The 18,075-nt window shown below is 43.1% G+C and overlaps 1 protein-coding gene across 3 annotated transcripts; it reads right to left on the bottom strand.

Annotated features, from left to right (window-relative positions):
- Positions 1-1,822: 1,822 nt before the first annotated feature.
- LOC119442332 (isopentenyl-diphosphate Delta-isomerase 1) lies at positions 1,823-17,635 on the bottom strand. 3 transcript variants are annotated; one of them, XM_049662062.1, is made up of 6 exons: positions 17,488-17,635; positions 15,249-15,475; positions 12,849-12,941; positions 8,824-8,954; positions 6,714-6,897; positions 1,823-3,878 (listed from the first exon to the last, which is right to left on the bottom strand). In XM_049662062.1, the coding sequence occupies exons 2-6, from the start codon at positions 15,433-15,435 to the stop codon at positions 3,730-3,732; spliced, it is 744 nt and encodes a 247-aa protein (XP_049518019.1). In that variant the 5' UTR covers positions 15,436-15,475; positions 17,488-17,635; the 3' UTR covers positions 1,823-3,729. The 3 variants fall into 3 exon arrangements, with proteins under 3 accessions (XP_049518019.1, XP_037563102.1, XP_037563103.1); XM_037707174.2 differs by having other exon boundaries at positions 17,435-17,634; XM_037707175.2 differs by lacking the exon at positions 17,488-17,635 and adding an exon at positions 16,652-16,922.
- Positions 17,636-18,075: the final 440 nt, after the last annotated feature.

Below are 18,075 nucleotides of genomic sequence, written 5' to 3'. Positions count from 1 at the left end.
AGACACCACGATGCAAGCGAATGAACATAACTGCATTCCATGGTTGCAATTTACATTTAGCCTTTTTTAAGGATGAAAAGTTATTCACGGTCTAATACTTCTATTTGCCCCGTAACACCTATTGCAGTTGTAACATGCAATGTTGCCGATGCGTTAGCTCCGTAACCTTCGAGGGAAATGCGCACATAAACTTTTGACTACTCATCCGACTGGTGTGATGTCGACAATGACGAAGATGGGGGCACGACGATATTCCGTAGACCTGACTTCTAATACCGCGAAGAGTTCTCTTTGTTAGAGAAATACCGAGAATGAGTTCTGCGCTGAAAGCCGCAATTCACTTGGCTGAAATTTTGTCTTTTGGCATTATTTATGACTAAGCCAATTATTCTATAGCCTTTTAATTTTGCTAATCTGTTCTGCAGTTCATCTCTCTATGCACAAAATCTTGCTTCAGTCTCTCTCTTAGCTTGCCCGCGGGAACGATTTAACGTACGTGTGCATAGAGTGCGACTGCTATCGTCTTAACATTAATCTCGATTCCCTAGGTCATTATACTGCTTTGTAAGAAAGATGTTTCCGGCCATCATGTTATATCGCAGCTGCAATCGATGGCAAAAGAACTGCTGCGTTGCACTTAAAAAAAAAAAGCAGAAAAAGATCGTCGGCCCTTTTACTCCGTGAAGATGGCTAACCAGCGAAGCTAAAATGTGCGGCCCCGGTGTTTATCACTGGGTTAATCCCGAGGGTTCACTAAAGTATTTCTCAATTATGAGGTTACACACACGTCCAGCTGCGATAGAGAGAACGACGTCACTGACGGTATGACCGCAGTCCGCCGTTGTCACTTGCGTTCGATGTCTCGAGTTTGCTCGGCGGCGTGGTTAGCAGCATTTGCCCGCCATTGCCGCTTGCGATTCTTCGATATTAAATTGCTTCAAAATTAAATCTGCCTGTTATGTAAGACAAAGAATGGCTCATACCCCCTTAAGCAATGGCTCATCATACCCCCATAAACGCGGCCTCCAGATTACGACCACAGAAGAGAAGTGAAATTCTACGCTGGAATGATGAGTGGCAACGCAGCCAGCTGTGGAAGAAGACGACGAACACGGTGCACTGACACGAGCTCGAGCGCAGCCCGAGGGGCGCCAATGAGCCAGCTGCTGAAGACGACGACGACGCTCGAGCCAATGCTGATGATGATAGTTTTCTATACACAGGCGATTTCGCCTAGACATATAAAGATTCGCTTTAAACAGAACTACTACTAGCAGTACACAAGAAGCAGCCCGCAACACCATTCCAGTTTTTGTTTTCTTGACAAATTTAGTACAACGATTACTTTTCCTGCACTCAGACTGCCGACCCAGCACACTCCAAGTGTTGGCACCAGGAACGAGGGGTACCTATTAGAAACATAAATTTTGGCAGGCTTTTTACGTTTACAGTTACTGCTGGTAGCTGACATAGTTCACATACTTCCTAGCAAGTGCTTTCTGAAGGAGGGACTCGTCTGATGCACCACACAAGCAGTGCATGATGTAATCATTGATCTGCAGCACAGAACTGCAGCAGATATTTGTTTGACTGTTTGCTGGTAGGTGACAAATTCAGTCGAGTTGGATTAGTCACGTGACAAATATGCAATCAACCCTAACAGCAGCTTTCAAGCGAGAGAAAGGAAGCTCTCAAAACTGCTCTAAATGTGCCCTGACAAGAGCTTGGCCCAGTCTTGACAGCCACTTCGGATTCTCCCACTTGAAATTCCATAAGGTGAGATCAAAGCTGGCGAAATGAAGTTCATCTCACAACCAGGCTTTTACACAACAGTAGTTTTCTTTATTTAAGGTGGGACAAGCAGGTACGTATGTGAAAAGCATTGCTGAACAAAAAAAAAAAAATAGCTGACTCACCTCCAAACTACGCCCGAGATTTTGATACACATAAGCAGAGGCCAGGTCAAGATACTCGTAATGTCTCATGATCATCAATTTAAATACCTATAACAATGATCTGCTACCGGAATACCGGAAGAAGTGTACAACTAACCGTATCTGCAACCACCGAGTTCATATCACGTACACAATGTGATAGATGGAAACATAATAAAATGGCCTGCAAGTGCAAACAACTATTTATTTTACCAAACAAAACACCGAGAGCTATGCTCAGTGTAAATTGATGGTTCACAACTGTTGAGAGCCACCCGCTGTCCACTGGTAAACGCAGGTGTGCAGTGTTATGTGTTCTGCAGGTCATGAAGTCAGCGAGTGCTCACCTTGAAACAATTAACATGTCTTTGGTTAGAAAAGTTAGGTTTTACAAGCCACGGCCCAAATCCAAAAAAACTATCGCTAAGATGGATAAGTCTCAGTGGCATAAATATAACCTTACACAAGATTACATAGGGATTATAGTTTAACAAAATGCACAACATGCACTCTGACGGTTCATCTGCAGCAATCAGATGGTCAAGTGCAAGGTGGGGCAGTGGACTCTCCCAATGATGTACTGTCGGAATCAAAAGTCTAGATCACCGCATCAGCAAAAAATTTAAAATTTCATCTACTGTAGCCATGCAACATGAAATTATCTCAATGCATTATGTTGGTAGAACAGGCGCACATAGACTGTACCACTTGATTTCAGCCTGCATGCCTAGGCTATGAATAACGAAATTTTTCGTGGCTTCTGTGGTCTCTAGACTTTTGCTCGTGATTGTACATCTAACTACCTAGACTAGCAATGTCGAACTGTCAGAACAGCACTGCTGCTGTACGTCGTAGCTGCACTGCATTAAGTACATGGAGAGGTCTCCATGCAATCATGACAGTCATCCCCAGCTGTCCCTCTGGAAGTGCAACTCATGCTGTTGACATATTAAAAAAAAAAAATGGTCGTTTCCTTATGTCAGAGAACAAGTGCCAGCTGTTTTACTTCTTACCAAGCCCATTCCTTCTGGCAGATGTAGAGTGGCTGGGAGACAATAACGTGAATGTAGCGTTGCACTGGTAAAGCATGATTTTTCTAGCTCAAAGTTGCACATCGGAAGTTACGCGACTCCTCTAAGAAAAAATGAAACAAAAGAGACTTCTAATAAAACCGAAAGACAATTTTCTTTAAAGGGGTTTTGCCACACACTTGTTCACATTTCCAAATGTTTGTCCTTCATAATTTTTTGTCAAAACGTTTGCATCAGGAGGCACATATACTGAATGGGAGGACGCAGTATGTCATAGGGTGCATTGGCTTCTATCCGCTGCAGTTGCTAAGAAGATATGAAAAGCCACAGATATGAAGGCATGGCTTCTTTGACAAAGGTGCTGCTGAGTCTCTTCGAAATGCAGCTTTAATCGCTTCCAGTGTCTTGGCTACACGTTACCCATCCACCTGATATAGCATGAGGCTACAAAGGAAGCTGATATGAATAGCCATGTGCTAATTTCAGGCAGGTGCCAAATTTCCTACTCGTGGATCTTCCTCCAACTTGCTGACTTCTACAGAATCCACCTGAATAAACCGTCTTGGCTCTAGATGGTCTTTACTACTCATATCAAAATTTAAGCACCAGCATGTATTCATTGTCAGAACAGATGAATCACGTTATAACAAACCTTATAAAGATAAATAAAAACAGGTGCAACAGTAATAACAACAGTCGGGGTGAGGTATCCGAGCGGTTAAAAAGTCCTTCACAGAGACTGGTTCATTGAATGTGAAAGATTGCTAGGAGGTCTTGGCTGTCAAACGGTGTATGGTCACATGGTCTTCAAACTTGCTAAGGTTGTGCAGGTTGTCCCACCACTCAAAAAGAAAGTTCTCCACCACGAGCTTGAACCACGGTGTTATCACCTGGCCTTGTACTTCAAGTGAGGCTGCAAGAGTGAAAGTTAAAACTATTGTTGGTCACTGTGTATAAAGTTTTGATGCAGAGCGCACGGAAGTGCTGTGCTTAAACCTTTTGATGACAACATGACACATAAGCAGCGCTTACATGAATATAACACTAGCGCATTGCATTTCTTCAGGCATCATCATAATGCCAGAGTTTGCATATAGCACATCAACCCTCATGTGACAGCATTAAAACCAAAACAAGCTAATGCCTATTTTTAGAGAGCGAGTCTCACCATTGAACAGAAGAGGGCATATACCAGGTACATCATGCTTTTGCCCTCTCCCTGTTGATCTGATGTGCTAGCGGTTCACAAATTTTCCCAAGGCAACTTTACCCACTTCAGCTACCTCTTGTTGAAGTAGCGCACCCAGGATCTCTGCCAGGGGGGGGGGGTTTACAATTTGCCAATACCATCTAAACAGCACTAATTTCAATTTATTCACGGGAAATTGTCAAAAAATGCACTTTTTGCGAGTGTGCAGACGATTGTGCGTCTTACATCTTAGTTGCAGTACTCAAATGCACAAGGAAAGAAAAGAGGTTAAACAAAAGGAGGCGTTAAGTCGGCCTTAGGGGGGGGGGGGGGGTTACAACCTCCGAAACCCCCACCGTCGGTGCGCCACTGTCTTGTTGGCACATTAAGGTGATGCATCTTCCTAATGCCTCATCCTCGTCTACATGAATGTGAGGTGCTAAAATAATTGATATGATGCACTACTGTCACAGTCATGTAAATGTTGCTACCGATCATTCAACATATCAAAGATTGACCCTTACATTAATTTCACATGAGACTGCCGAGCTACAAACTTCGATAACTCCACAACTGCTGAAGGCAGCAAGAGAACATGCATGCGTGCAAGGGAATAGACAACCCAAACAGCAACAGAACCCTTTATTCTGCCCTCCTGATCTTTTACCAAACTGGCAGATGGAAAGGGAGTCACTCTTGATGAGAGCTACTGTACGTGTTCGCAAAGGGGGCAAAGTTGTGCAGTCTGCTCTTTTGTGCAATAAATTAACAATGGCTAATCTGGCCCTGTAAACACAGTCACATTTCGTGCTTGCAGGATTCCTGCTGAACACAATGTCAGTGTTTCCTCCCCGTGTCAAAAAGGAGGAAAATGACAACTCTGAGAAGATATCTTTGAGCTCACGTTTACAACTTAAATAACTGTTCCCTGCACTCATGACAGTATGAACAAGAAATGAAAAAGAGAAGACACACCCATCCATAAAAGTTTGCACTGAGCAAAAGAAAATGAAGACATACCAAATTTGAAAGCTCCTGTCTGGGCACTGTTTAACCAGCAGTATGCTAGCATAAGATTTAAGTTTATTGACATTCTTATAAGAGTATACAGATCTATAAAAGTTGAAAGTGGTGACATGGTGGAGTTTCCATCATGAATATTGTTTGGCTGTGTCTTAGTGGTGTCTTCTCCACATTGCGTGGCTGCTTCTTGAGCCACGCAACCGTGCTCAGCGAATAGAAGCTTGAGCAGTGTGTGGAAAACCAATGCACAACTGTGTCCCCTTTTGGGAACACAAACAGCAACTCTACTTCAGATAATTAAGAAGCAGGCACAGGTTGAACAACCTTGCCAGCACCACCACTTTGAGTGTAGCAAGATAAAAGTAATAGAAAACCGTGATGAAAAGGTGGAGAGTGGAAAATGTGAAGTGGAGGCATTGAGAAGCACACAGTTGCCAGCTCCCAGAGGTGTGGCGAAGATGCTGATGTTTCATACTGCCCCTATGAATTTTCGTCCTTAGGCATTCAAATGATCTCTTCTAGGCACTTACTCCACAAAAGTACAAAAAAAAAAGATACTGGCACCATTCCCAGCATATTTTTATAGCTAATATCTGTGCCTCATCACTTCCTATAAGCATGTGGCACTTGGTTGTTTGCCTTGTGTAGATGTGTACAGCTCACAGTGTATTTGATTGTGACTTCCTTATGTATCCCGACAATTTATAGCTATTTTTAGTTGTGTCTGAGTAGTAAAATTTCCTAAGGAAGCTGAATAAAGATATTTTAGAGAAAGGACCTTTCATTATCAAATATGTTCTCATTTCTAACAGATGTAAAATATAAAACTTGCATGGTAGTCAATTAAGCTTATTTACATCACTTGATACATGCAATGCCAATCACAACTATGTCTGGTGAACTAGGCAACTTGTTAATAAAGAACTAAAAGGAAACAATGTCTAATGCACTGTGACAATGACAGTAAGGTAACAAAGAAACGGCACGTCAACAGGTGCATGTGCTGTGTTTGTTGAAGGAGCTCAAATGTAATACCACAGCACTGCACACATGCTTTAAACAGATGCAATTATGGTGAAGTTGAGATTGGCCGAATAAAAAAATGTACATGTTTTGCCATCTGCTCACTTTGCTGAATCTCACTTTATACAGTATATCTTATGATGCTTCAAAAAATGCTGTGTAACAATTACGTATTATCACATTTCGTATTGTGCCAACAGAAACCAGAAATGTCACAGCTGCAATTTTTTCAACCATGGTCATGGTTCAGGTTTCACTACAAATGGTGAGCTCACTAAACAGACACAATTTTCTATTGACAACATGTAATCAAAGAAAGAAAAAACTTTGTGTTGAAATAATTTTATATTATAAAAAATTTTATCAAGAGGAATGTTTTGTTTTTGTAAGTAGAGTTTTATAGGTTGTAAACAAAGCCGGCAACACCACTTTCTTGGAGCTTGTTACTAGCAATAATGGTATAAGCCTACTTATTAGAAGGCAGCAAGAGACATACAAAAAATGTGTGCTTACATATGAAGTGTAATATGTCCTTTCTGGATATATAAAGCGATTCCTTCACTTCATTGGGATTGGGTTTGATGGCTACATCTTTATGCACAAATAGGATGTAGTCAACCTCATATTCCCCCCACGTAGAATCAGAGGGAGCCTTGTAGAGGATGCGTGTCAGGTACCGTATCTCATCCACAGGCACCTAGGCAGACAGAGCACGTATTCATCAATTGTCAGTAATAGTGAGCAGGATGCAAACCAAAGCCATCATAACCCCTACTAAGTAAAGTGCAGGTTATTGGCCTCTCTTGAGATTGTCATCTGCCCTCATCCTGCCTGAGCCAAACATACCATATGCCCACAAAATTCTGAATTTCATCATCATCACCGTCAGCCTAGTTTATTTTTGCTGCAGTACGAAGGCCTCTCCATTGACCTCCAAGTACCCTTGTCTTGCACCAGCTGCCACCATTCTATGCCTGCAAATTTCCTAATTTCATCAAATGCACCTAGTTCGCTGCCATCCTCGACTGTGTTTCTTTTCCCTTAAAGCCCTTCCTGCAAGGTTATGAGCCCTAAACATTACATGGCCTACCAAACTCTATAGTTTCCATCTTAATCTCAACTAAAATAATGGCTACCCCTATTTGCTCTCCAATCCGCATCGCTGTCTTACTGTCTCTTAATGTTGCTCCAATCATCTTTCATTCCATTCCTGGTTGTGCAGTCCTTTGCTGCTTCTTTGTTATCCTCCAAATTATTATCAGCCCGTTTGATTCACTACTGCCCTCAAATGCATTCGAAAGCCCTCGAATGTACTCTTCCCTTGTCACCCATACTGTTACCGTAATAGGTTACTGGTTATCTATATTGCAATCACATAACCTGCCCAGCTCTTCATCTTCCTTTTAATCCGAACTTGACTTTTAGCTACTTTTGGTTTACCTCCAGTCAATCCATGGAAGTTAGTGAGAAAGAAATGCACGAAGGAATGCACTACCAGTATGGTACAGCAGGGCTATTAGAAACTGTCGCAAGGAATACAAGAAAGAGATGGTTACTGATGCTATGCAATGCAGTTAAATGGCCTTGGAGACAGTCCATGTGTAACAGGTATGCGAAGGCAAGGCACCAACATGCGTCACATTGTAACTTCTACCACTCAAAGTGGCATTCAAGAGAGGACAACGCAGTGTGCTTCCTTCTGAATGATTATCAGTTCTTCAATAAGGTATTCCTTAGCCATGAGGAAGAAACTCAAGAACATTAAAAGCTCTACACTTATTATGCTCGGAATACTTGCACAGGCTGTCCCAGCTATCATGCTCCGAGCTTTAAGTAATTTACTTTTGAACTAGACCAGAAGCCTTTCTAGTGGCTCTCACGCAGCCGTAGTTTCTCTATATGTGTCTATTAAGGACGGATCATCCAATGTGAATAACACCAAGTGCATGTTGTTCGGAGTCCAGTTGAGGAACTGCCAGTAATTTTTTCGTTCTCTGACATCTAATTGGTTCATTAAAAGTGCCACGAAAATTGGTTCACAATAATAGTATTAGTACTTAAAGAAAGCACTTAAAATGATGCATATGTTAATTACCTCTGCCGTTTTCTAAATGCTGCATGACCGCTTCAGGTTGTTTAAATTTTTATATAACAATTGGTTCAGTGATTAAGCTCAGTTCAGCACATACACAATTGCTATCAATGTATACAAGCAGTTTCTTTTTTTTTTTCCCTAAAACAAACTGCAGTGCAAGGCAGTGATTCTCTTTACTACCTTGCCTGTGTCTATCGTCTTCTGTGTTTGTTGCACTGCAGCGCTGCTGCATAAATCACTGCCAACTCACTCAGCTTTCAGTTACTTTGCATACATGGCACAACTTCAGTATTTACACTTTTCTTATTGTGCCTTTCCACTTTTATTATACTTCTCAGCTAAGAAAATACAACTTCTGGTTGACATTATTTTTCTGTTACTAATTTTCATTTTCTAAAGCAGATGTTTGATACTGAACACCAAAGAAAGTACTATCAGCCACATTTGGCACTTTGCTAAAGCGATCAGAGTATACAGCAACAAGGCATGACAATGTGTGACATAGAAACAAAAGCAGGCATCCATCACCTCTTTCGGATCGATTCCAAGCTCAATGAAAAGCCTACGCTGTGCTGCTTTCTTGACACCCAGAGCGTTTGCTTCCTCCAACTCATCTGGTATGTGGAGGGGATGGCTGCAACAGGTGTTGGTGAAGCGACCTGCACAGCAAATCATACAATCACCAAGCAGCTCTTACGCTCTCTCACGCTACCATAACATTTGTAAAGAAATTGCCAATTAATAAAGAAATTCTCAAGCAATAGCATACAAACATTTCACATTTCTGTGACATAGGGATGACAATGTGCACAGTCATGCACAAGCATAAGCATAGCGTTGTACGCCCCCTTGCATGGCAGCTACATAATCTTGTGTTACCTGGAACGAATCGCATTTTTCACACCCGCACCCGTTTCGTGCATGTCACATGGTGGCAGCGGCAGACATGACTGGCAGCAGTGAGACAAGCGCATATAGCAGGCCATCAAGGGTGGCTTCCAGGTTCAACGGACTTTCGGCATGCTGGACACGAAAAAAGCGCCTCCCCGTCAGCAAGCCCCGGTCACCGCGCTACTGCCCCACCCGAGTGCTCTGGACACGACAGGGTACGCTTGGCAGAGCTGGAGAACATGGAGGCAGGAATTCGACCTGTACGCCACAGCTACCCACCTCAGTCAACAGCCAAAAGAAGTACAAGCTGCAACTTTTCTTATGGTTACTGGTGAGGATGTGCACAAGACTTACAACACCTTTGTCTCCTTCTTTTTTTTCTTTCTGGGGTTTTACGTGCCAAAACCAGTTCTGATTACAAGGCACGCCGTAGTGGAGGGCTCCGGATTAATTTTGACCACCTGGGGTTCTTTAACATGCACTACAACGCAAGCACACAGGCGTTTTTGCAACGTACAATCACGTCAGGAAAAAATTGTGCCCGATACTTTTTATACAAACTCCGTATGAAGCTTAAGCTAAGTACCCAGCAAGTGACTAGGCCGGCAAGAAGGATTCCACTGGCACTTAAGGAAAAGGTTTAAGAAGGAACTAACTAGAGCGCATGGAAGCCAAGCAAGTGGTTCAGAAATTGACGGAACCAACCGAACCAACCAACTGGGCCAGCTATATTGTCATGGTGACAAAGAATGAGAAAGTACATATCTGTCTCGACCCCACAGAATTGAACAAAGCGCTACTAAGGGAATACTACTTATGCCAACCTTAGAAGACGTTGCACTCTCTCCAGCGAGAGCCCAGTATGTCTCAATGCTGGATGCTGCTTCGGGCTTCTGATAGATAAAGCTCGACGAAGAAAGCTCTAAAATTTGCACAACGAGACTCCCTTATGGCCAGTATAGATTCCTGCGCATGCCCTTTGGAATAGCATCTGCGCCAGAAATTTTCCAGCGTGCTATGCGCAGAGTGTTGGAAGGCCTTGCAGGTATTGCCGTAGTCATGGACGACATTCTCGTGTAGGGCACCGAAATTACCCTGTCAACGTGCTACAGTGATGCCAGGAACACAACTTGAAGATAAACGGCAAGAAATGCCATTTTTTGCAGAAATCTGTCAAATACCTCAGACATGTTTTGACGTGTGATGGGCTAAGCCGGGATCTAAAGTGGCTAATAGAAATTCTTCAAGCTCAAGCGCCAAGCAACAAGAAAGAGCTGCAAACGTTCCTCAGTATGGTTACCTCTGTCTGCTGTTTCATTCCACCTATGTCAGTGATCACAGCTCCATTCCACAAACTTTAAAAAAAGGACGCAGCATGGGTCTGGGAAGACCAACACCTGACTAGTTTCAAAGCTCTTCGTGAGGCACTGGCAAGAGCTCCACTTCTGGCGTACTACCACAAAGACCAGCCTATCACACTATCGGTAGACACCAGTCAAGACGGAATCAGTGCTGTGATCATTTAGAACAGTCACCCACTAGCATAGTCATCGCGCTCTCTCTTGAAAACAGCACAGATACGCGCGGGTAGAAAAAAGAAATGCTAACAATCGTGCATGGTTGCGAAAAATTGCAGGACTACCTGTTCGGGCAGCCGGAGGTCACATTAGTGTCTGATCACAAACCACTAAAGATGATTTTTAAGAAACCATTGTGCCCACTTCGACTATAGAGCATGAGCCTCAACCTGCAAAGATATTACTCAACAGTGAAGTACACGCCAGGGAAAGACCTTTTTATTGCCAACGCGTTGTCCCGGTTTCAGAGTTCAGCAGTTTTGAGTGAATACGGAGAACACTCTCACATCAATGCAATGGCTAATCTTCCAGTTTCAGACAAGTGCCTGAATCAAGTTTTGCAAGAAACTGAAAAAGACCCCACCATCCAACAACTTCACCAACATGCAAGCATAAGTTGGCCCGACAGCAAGTATGACATCATTCCAGAGTTACGCAGCTACAGGGACTGCTGAGATAAACTACACACGGAACATGGCATGGTTCTATGCAGCAACCACCTCGTTACCCGTCCCAAGATGCGCAGTCACATTCTTTCTTGTATGCATGCTGCACACGTAGAAGCAGAAAAGATGAAGGCACGTGCACGTCTCGCTCTTTTATGGCCAGGCATGAATGGTGACCTAGAAGAAACTGCAAGACGCTGCCAATTATGCGAGCGGTATAAACCCAGAAATGCCCGAATGTCATTACAGAGCCATGAAACGCCAAGTTTACCATGGGAAGTCATTGGCGCAGATCTTTGCTACCATAACGGTAATGAGTACTTGGCTGTCATTAATTTTTACTCCCTTTTCTTTGAAATCAGGGCTCTTCAGTCTTCATCGATAAGCAAAGTGATCCCTGCCTTAGTGGATATTTTTTGCTAAACCGACTCTGCACCGAAAATGGGCCACCGTTCAGAAGCCAAGAGTTTCACGACTTCATCCGTAAGATTGGATCAAACCATGTTTGATCAAGTCATGGTATGAACTTGATCAAACCATAGTCATGGCCGAGCGAGCAGTGCAGGAGGCCAAGAGACTATTAAAGAAGTGTCCTTTTGGCACGGTGGACTTTTGTGCCGCATTACTGGAGCGGTGGAACTCTCTGCATGACCAACGCTTGAAGTCTCCTTTGTAGCGGCTTATGGGGCGGCTGACCGGGACGCTTCTACCAGTTCTGGCCACCCACCTACAGCCTCGGACGGTATGCACAAAGGATGTTTAACAGCGGTTTCTAGACATCCGCCGTAAGCAACGCACCTCCTACAACAGAGGTCCCAAGCCTCTACCAGAACTACCACTGGGTGCCAGGGTCACGGTGTGGTCGCCCGCTACAGTCATCCAGAGAGCTGACAGCCCAGGCTCACACGTGCTCGAAAGCGATGATGGACATCAATTCCAGTGCACACAAAAACACGTCAGACCACTGCACACACCCACCATGCAAGACGCGGTAGCACCTGAACCTTCAGCTACCGTGATGGCTCCACTAGTACAATCAAATAAACAACCAGTGCAAAGAAGCCAACAGGAGCGTCATCCACCAAAAACATACCCTTAGCCACACTTTTATTGAACTTTGTAAACTGGCTCAATAATTAAAAAAAAAGAAGCAACGTAGGGATGACGTGCACAATCATGCACACATACAAGCATAGCATTGTACGCCCCCTTGCATGGCAGCTATATAATCTTCGGTTTCCTGCAATAAAGCGTCCTTTCCACACCTGCACCTGTCTTGTGCACGTTACAAGTTATCCAGTGTACATAAATGATTGTCTCAAGGTAGCACTTTTTGATCCCTCAGGTGTGCTATGGCAGTCATATACGAAAAAAAAAAAAAAATATTGTGAGAAGTCAAAACAACTTTTTAAAGTGAAGCGTTCTTTGCAGAGCAGGGCATTTTGATGCTGCGGTGGTTGGACTGTGAAGAGGAAGAGGGGATGAGGAGAGGAGGAGGGTGTGTGTAGAGTATGGAGACAATTGACTGGTTGCATCAGTGATGTCACAAATTAGGGCATCCCTGACGCAACCAATCACGGTGACATTCATGGAATGCAGAGAGTGGCATCGCGCTTTTAACAATAACGGAGTGACTTACCTGGAAATGTTATCTTTGCATCAGATCGTTGCTGTAACAGTAGCTCATTTTTTGAATTGAATAAAAAGACACTGAAGGCTCTGTGCAAGAACCCTAGAGAGAAAGCAAGGAAGAAATTGCCAACCAGCAATCAGTGCAAACCAGTACATGGCCAAGCTGCTGGATCTTTCACAGGACTACATAAAATGTCACAATGAAGTCACAGACAAGCTTAAAGAGTAACAAGCGCAGCTGTGACATCCCTGCCATTTTGCTAGATTTGTGCACTAGCAACATTCTTAAGCACTGGCATGTAAATCTTACACAGTGCTGTGATACCATGGTTGAAATACACACCATTGTGCATCTGCTTTAATCCATTATCATAGGGAATGGATTAAAGCGTTCTTGGGATGGATCCATTTTAGCTGTAACCACAAAGTCGTTGCTGTGCGATATAAAGTGGACATGCTGGTAACAGGTTATGGTATGCTTCTGAAAATATGCTTGAGACACTTTTCATGTCATTATTGTTTTGGGTCCTTTTTTTCAGTGTGAACTTCACAGGCTTGCAATTATATTGCCTTGCATAGCCTAACTCTTTCTGAATTCAGGGTTCTGCTGGTTAAAGCAGTATCATCCCTTTATAGGCCAACTGCAACAAAATTTTTGACCACATATAAAGACCACGTAAGAGTTTAATAGAGAGTTTTAGAATAGGGGCCCCAAACGTTTGGGGCCCCAAAGAAATAGTGTCAACACCACTGCGCATGCGCGTTTGGGTTTTGCGTGGGGCACACTATTTCACCAATTTAGCGGAAGTCCCAAAAGCTGCCCCAAAAGCTTTGCGTCAACAAACATGGCGGCACCCATCGAAGCGACGACTCTCCGAGTAACAAACTGGGCTTGATTCGTGGTAACTCGTGAAGTTCGTAAGCTAGGAGAAGAGACTGCAGTTATCGCTTTCTCTCAACTAACGTGTGTAATGAAGATTGATTCATCAGACGCCGCTGATTCCGAATTCGATTGTCTATTTCATGGCTCGTAGGCCTAACGTGGATAAGCTTGGCTGGTGAAGTCACGTAAAGTTGGTTACTGAAAATTAAGCGCAACAAATCGTTTGCTGCTAATAGAATAACCTCTCAATTATAATTAAATGCAAAACCACGAAAGTCAAAATTACTCTTTTATCATAAAATGGTATAGTTTATTTTAATATTTATAATAGTTTTTCTTTGACACCGTAGTGGTGCTGCAAGCGCAAGATGCTATTTGCAAACGCAAAGCCCTATTCTAAAGCTCTTCACTCCTGCATGCCCCAACGCTAACAGTTTATTTTAATATTTATAATAGTTTTTCTTTGACACCGTAGTGGTGCTGCAAGCGCAAGACGCTATTCGCAAACGCAAAGCCCTATTCTAAAGCTCTTCACTTCTGCATGCCCCAAAGATATTCTAAAACTCTCTAAATATTCTAAATTCGAATATTCTAAATATTCTAAAGCTCTCTAATATAGTGAAGATACAGAGCAGCCACAGTGGAAAATTCTACATTTGGGATATGTGTGGATGCATGACGAAAAGCTTGCAAAAACTAATGTTTCTGATAACTGAAACTGAAAACAATGCAGTCATTATTGCTAGCTGGAAATTACGTAAAACCTCAAACATCAATAACTAGTGCTGCTCCTCGGGGCGACCTCCGAGATTAAAATAAATAAATAAATAAAATTCTGATGTTTTACGTGCCAAAATTATGATCTGATTATGAGGCATGCTGTAGTGGGAGACTCCAGATTAATTTTGACCACCTGGGATTCTTTAATGTGCACCTAAATTCAAGTACAGCAAGTGTTTTTGCATTTTGTCCCTATCGAAATGCAACCCCCGCAGCTGAGATCAAACCCACGAATTCAAGCTCGGCAGCACAACGCCATAGCCACTGGGCTACTGTGGCAGGCACCTCTGGTTACCGCGGTAGTGCTGAAAATTCTGTACATATGGTCTGGGATTTGTGTCCTATCAACTAAGCACCAGGTGCATGCACCGTCTGCTTAGGTAATATACAAAGGCTGTCAATAAGAAAACTAGACAATTACCAGCCCTGCAGCTTTGCCAAGATTACTTCAGCAGTATATAATAATAATTCAGAACCAATTGAGCCAAAGCGAAATTTTGCTGCACTTGTTTCTTGGTGAGCTACTGCAGCAGACAAATGAGGGAGAACCTTTACGAGAAAGAAAAAAGCAATTCCGACAACGCCAATATGCTGTAATCTCTTCCAAACTAGTATTTCATTACCATATGCTGGTAATGTAAGGCTACACCTACTTTTAAGGCATGAAAGTCTCATCTTAGATATAACTTTTCTGCCTTTATACAGTGTTTAAAGTGAATGGTACTAATTGCAAAAGGCACACACCCTTGTTGATATTCTCCATCAGGTGGCAGTCTTTCTTGCTGCATGATCCAAGTGCGTGATCTTGCTCATCGACTAGAATGCACTGCTCTTCCAGCAGTTGAACTTGTGTTGGGTCAAATTGGTCTAAGTTGACTGCCTTGCTGGCAGGCTTGGTTGTGGCCGCACGGGCTAGGTTTGTTGCAGCCATGCCCTTCTTCAATATGTCAGCCTGAGGCAGCAGCGCCTGCCTGCAAGAGTCACAATGCAACTGGATCAGATCAACAGAACTGAGTGCAAGCAGTAAAGAGATGTTTATTTATTTTATTTATACATACTGTCAATCCCAATAGGAATTATAACAGGAAGGCAAAAAGAGACAGTACAAGGCAAAAAATTACATTACACAACATTACACAACCAAAGGTCGTCCAATTTACGACTGTAAGGCGTACAACAAACTCTACAAAAGTAAATTGCACAGACAAAATGACACTGGCACTTGACTTATATCAGAACAAAGGCAAAAACCTAACACTGCTTTAAAACTGAAAGGCTAGCAAATCGCTTTCAATTAGTTTAGAGAAAAGGGCTAAGGATGTTCTACAGGTAATGGAGAGAGTCAAGTATTTCCATTCTCTGATCGCCAGGGGAAAAAAAAACTAGAATTTGGAAACAGCAGGTGCACTTCCTATGAGCTCTCTATTTTTGTAATAACCCTGCAGCTGTTCCTACTTTGCCATGAAAGGATTGCACAGTTAACGAAACACAAGTGGATGAAATTCTCTCTCGTTCCAGTTAATGAAGAGGAAAATCCCATAACGTATTGAACATTTCCATTTTCTTTGATATTACTTGTTAGGCTAGAATTGGTATATCTTTTCAGCATTTAATAAGCGCATTGATCGGGGGTAACAGCTTTGCAACTACATGTAAAAAAAGGTAATGCTGACTTGTAAGGTGAAATGTATTTATGTGCTTATCAATTTACAGATACAGTACACATATCTCTGTCCCCTGTGGAACTAATGACATATTCAGATGGCTATTTAAGAGCGCATGAAAGCAGATGAAAAACAGCTTTAAAGCTAGATTACAATAACAGAATATGGAAGCGATGATCTTGTTTCGTTAATTATCATCAGTGAAGCCCGCTTATGCCAGCAGTAATGCTAAATTGCTCTTTCACAAGATCTTTGTGGCGCTGCTGGCGTGCTCCGAGACGACCGCCCGAATATGCCATACCACTAACTCGCGCGCTAACTTGAACAACGTGACTAGATAATTTATACCTTTGCTTTTTTTTTTTTTTTTGCCAGTGAAACAAGTATGTATCGAAACAGCGATTATGAAAGCATAGAAAAGTTGGCCGCGCCAGAGACACCTTTCGCATCAAAAGTACAAGACTACGGTTAGCGTATACTTACGCACGCTCTATGTGACGCGCACCACTGAACACAATCTGCGAATCAGCGGCTACGGCTTCAACGCAACTACGCACGGTGGTGCTTGCGCGCGCCAACGCGCGCGATCGTCGCACGTGCCTGCAGAAGCGAACGCAGCTGGAAACCACCAGACGCTGCCGACGAAAGTGCCCGCGAGATGAGGTCACAAGCTTTCCTCCTGAAACTTTTTCCTCCAGCCGCGGGTTCTGTACACGGCAGTCGAAGTCAAACTGGCTATGTTTGACGTAGAAAAGACAATGCCTTCCTGAGTGTCAAGGAATTTCCTCGTCAGACAATTATTAATGGAATACCAAATACGCCAGAGAGTGATCGAGAGAACCCGTGTGATGCATGCATGACGCATCCGTCCTCTTCCGCCGAGAGCAGGATAGCGAATATTTAATTCACGATGATTACAGAGAACATTGCTTCGCGGGCTAGAACACGACATTGGGCATTTACAACGTTTCACAACGTGTAGTTCAAAGAAAAACGAACGAACGAGCGGAGAGCCACTCGGCTACTGCTGCAGCAATGCAGAGCGTCTGCTAAAGCAGTATGGGGGCCCACGGTACGCATCTAGTTTCAAAGCCAGCCGACGGCCAGTCGCACTTAGATGATAAAAGCCAGCTGCTCTGTAGTTTTCTCGTTTCTGTTAAGTTGCCACTTATCAGTTGCAGGCATTAACCACAATGTTGACCGCTTAATAAAACACCACAGTAAGCTGCTTCTTTTTTTTAACCTTCGAACAATCGTCCACCTTACCTTATGATATTGCGGATCATGTTGACGTTGACAGCTGCAGAGTAATTACTTACAAGATAAGGAAATACGTTGATCGTTTACGCCGCTGGCATTTCAATCACACTATCATATTATCCAACTACGTTGCGATTGATGAAGAGCACAGCTGCAAAGCCGTGTCCACGGAGCTAAACGGAGTGCAGCGCAACGAAGGTATTTGGCGCAACGTTAGAAAAGGAAGATTGTTCTTCTGGATGTATCCCACATGTAGTAGTAGCATACAGGGCCTCAGGGCCTAGGAACGGTTGATCCCATTCCACCATCTAATCATTCCGCAACAAAAAATAAACCCTGCAGATTTAAATATAAAGGACAGATAAGCACGTTCATTGAAGCATCTTGAACATAGAGTTTCTCACTATAGTGTGAAACTCTATGATCTTGACATATGTCTAAGGCGTAAGGCAGGGCTTGCGTAAAACCAGCACCGCTACCACCGCTACGTTACACAGTTACACGATGTTTTCAATACGACCAAGATAATCGTGGTATGAAGCAGTATGTACGTTAGCGCCATCTTTGGCAAGTAGCAGTTACCATTGTTTAGCGACAGTTTCTGTAATTAGTATAAAAGCTTCTAATTATTTGTTTTCTCATATAAT

This window comes from Dermacentor silvarum, chromosome 2 (assembly GCF_013339745.2).
Source record: "Dermacentor silvarum isolate Dsil-2018 chromosome 2, BIME_Dsil_1.4, whole genome shotgun sequence".
Classification (NCBI taxonomy): Eukaryota; Metazoa; Arthropoda; class Arachnida; order Ixodida; family Ixodidae; genus Dermacentor; species Dermacentor silvarum.
This window is presented reverse-complemented; position numbering and strand designations above follow the sequence as displayed.

Excerpts from the sequence above, each read along its gene's own strand:
- LOC119442332 (XM_037707174.2), bottom strand. The coding sequence starts at position 17,454 with ATGATCCGCAATATCATAAG. Across the intron at positions 8,955-12,848 it reads TGCAAAGATAACATTTCCAG|GTCGCTTCACCAACACCTGT; the intron begins GTAAGTCACTCC and ends TTTGCTGTGCAG. Across the intron at positions 6,898-8,823 it reads TTGGAATCGATCCGAAAGAG|GTGCCTGTGGATGAGATACG; the intron begins GTGATGGATGCC and ends CTGTCTGCCTAG.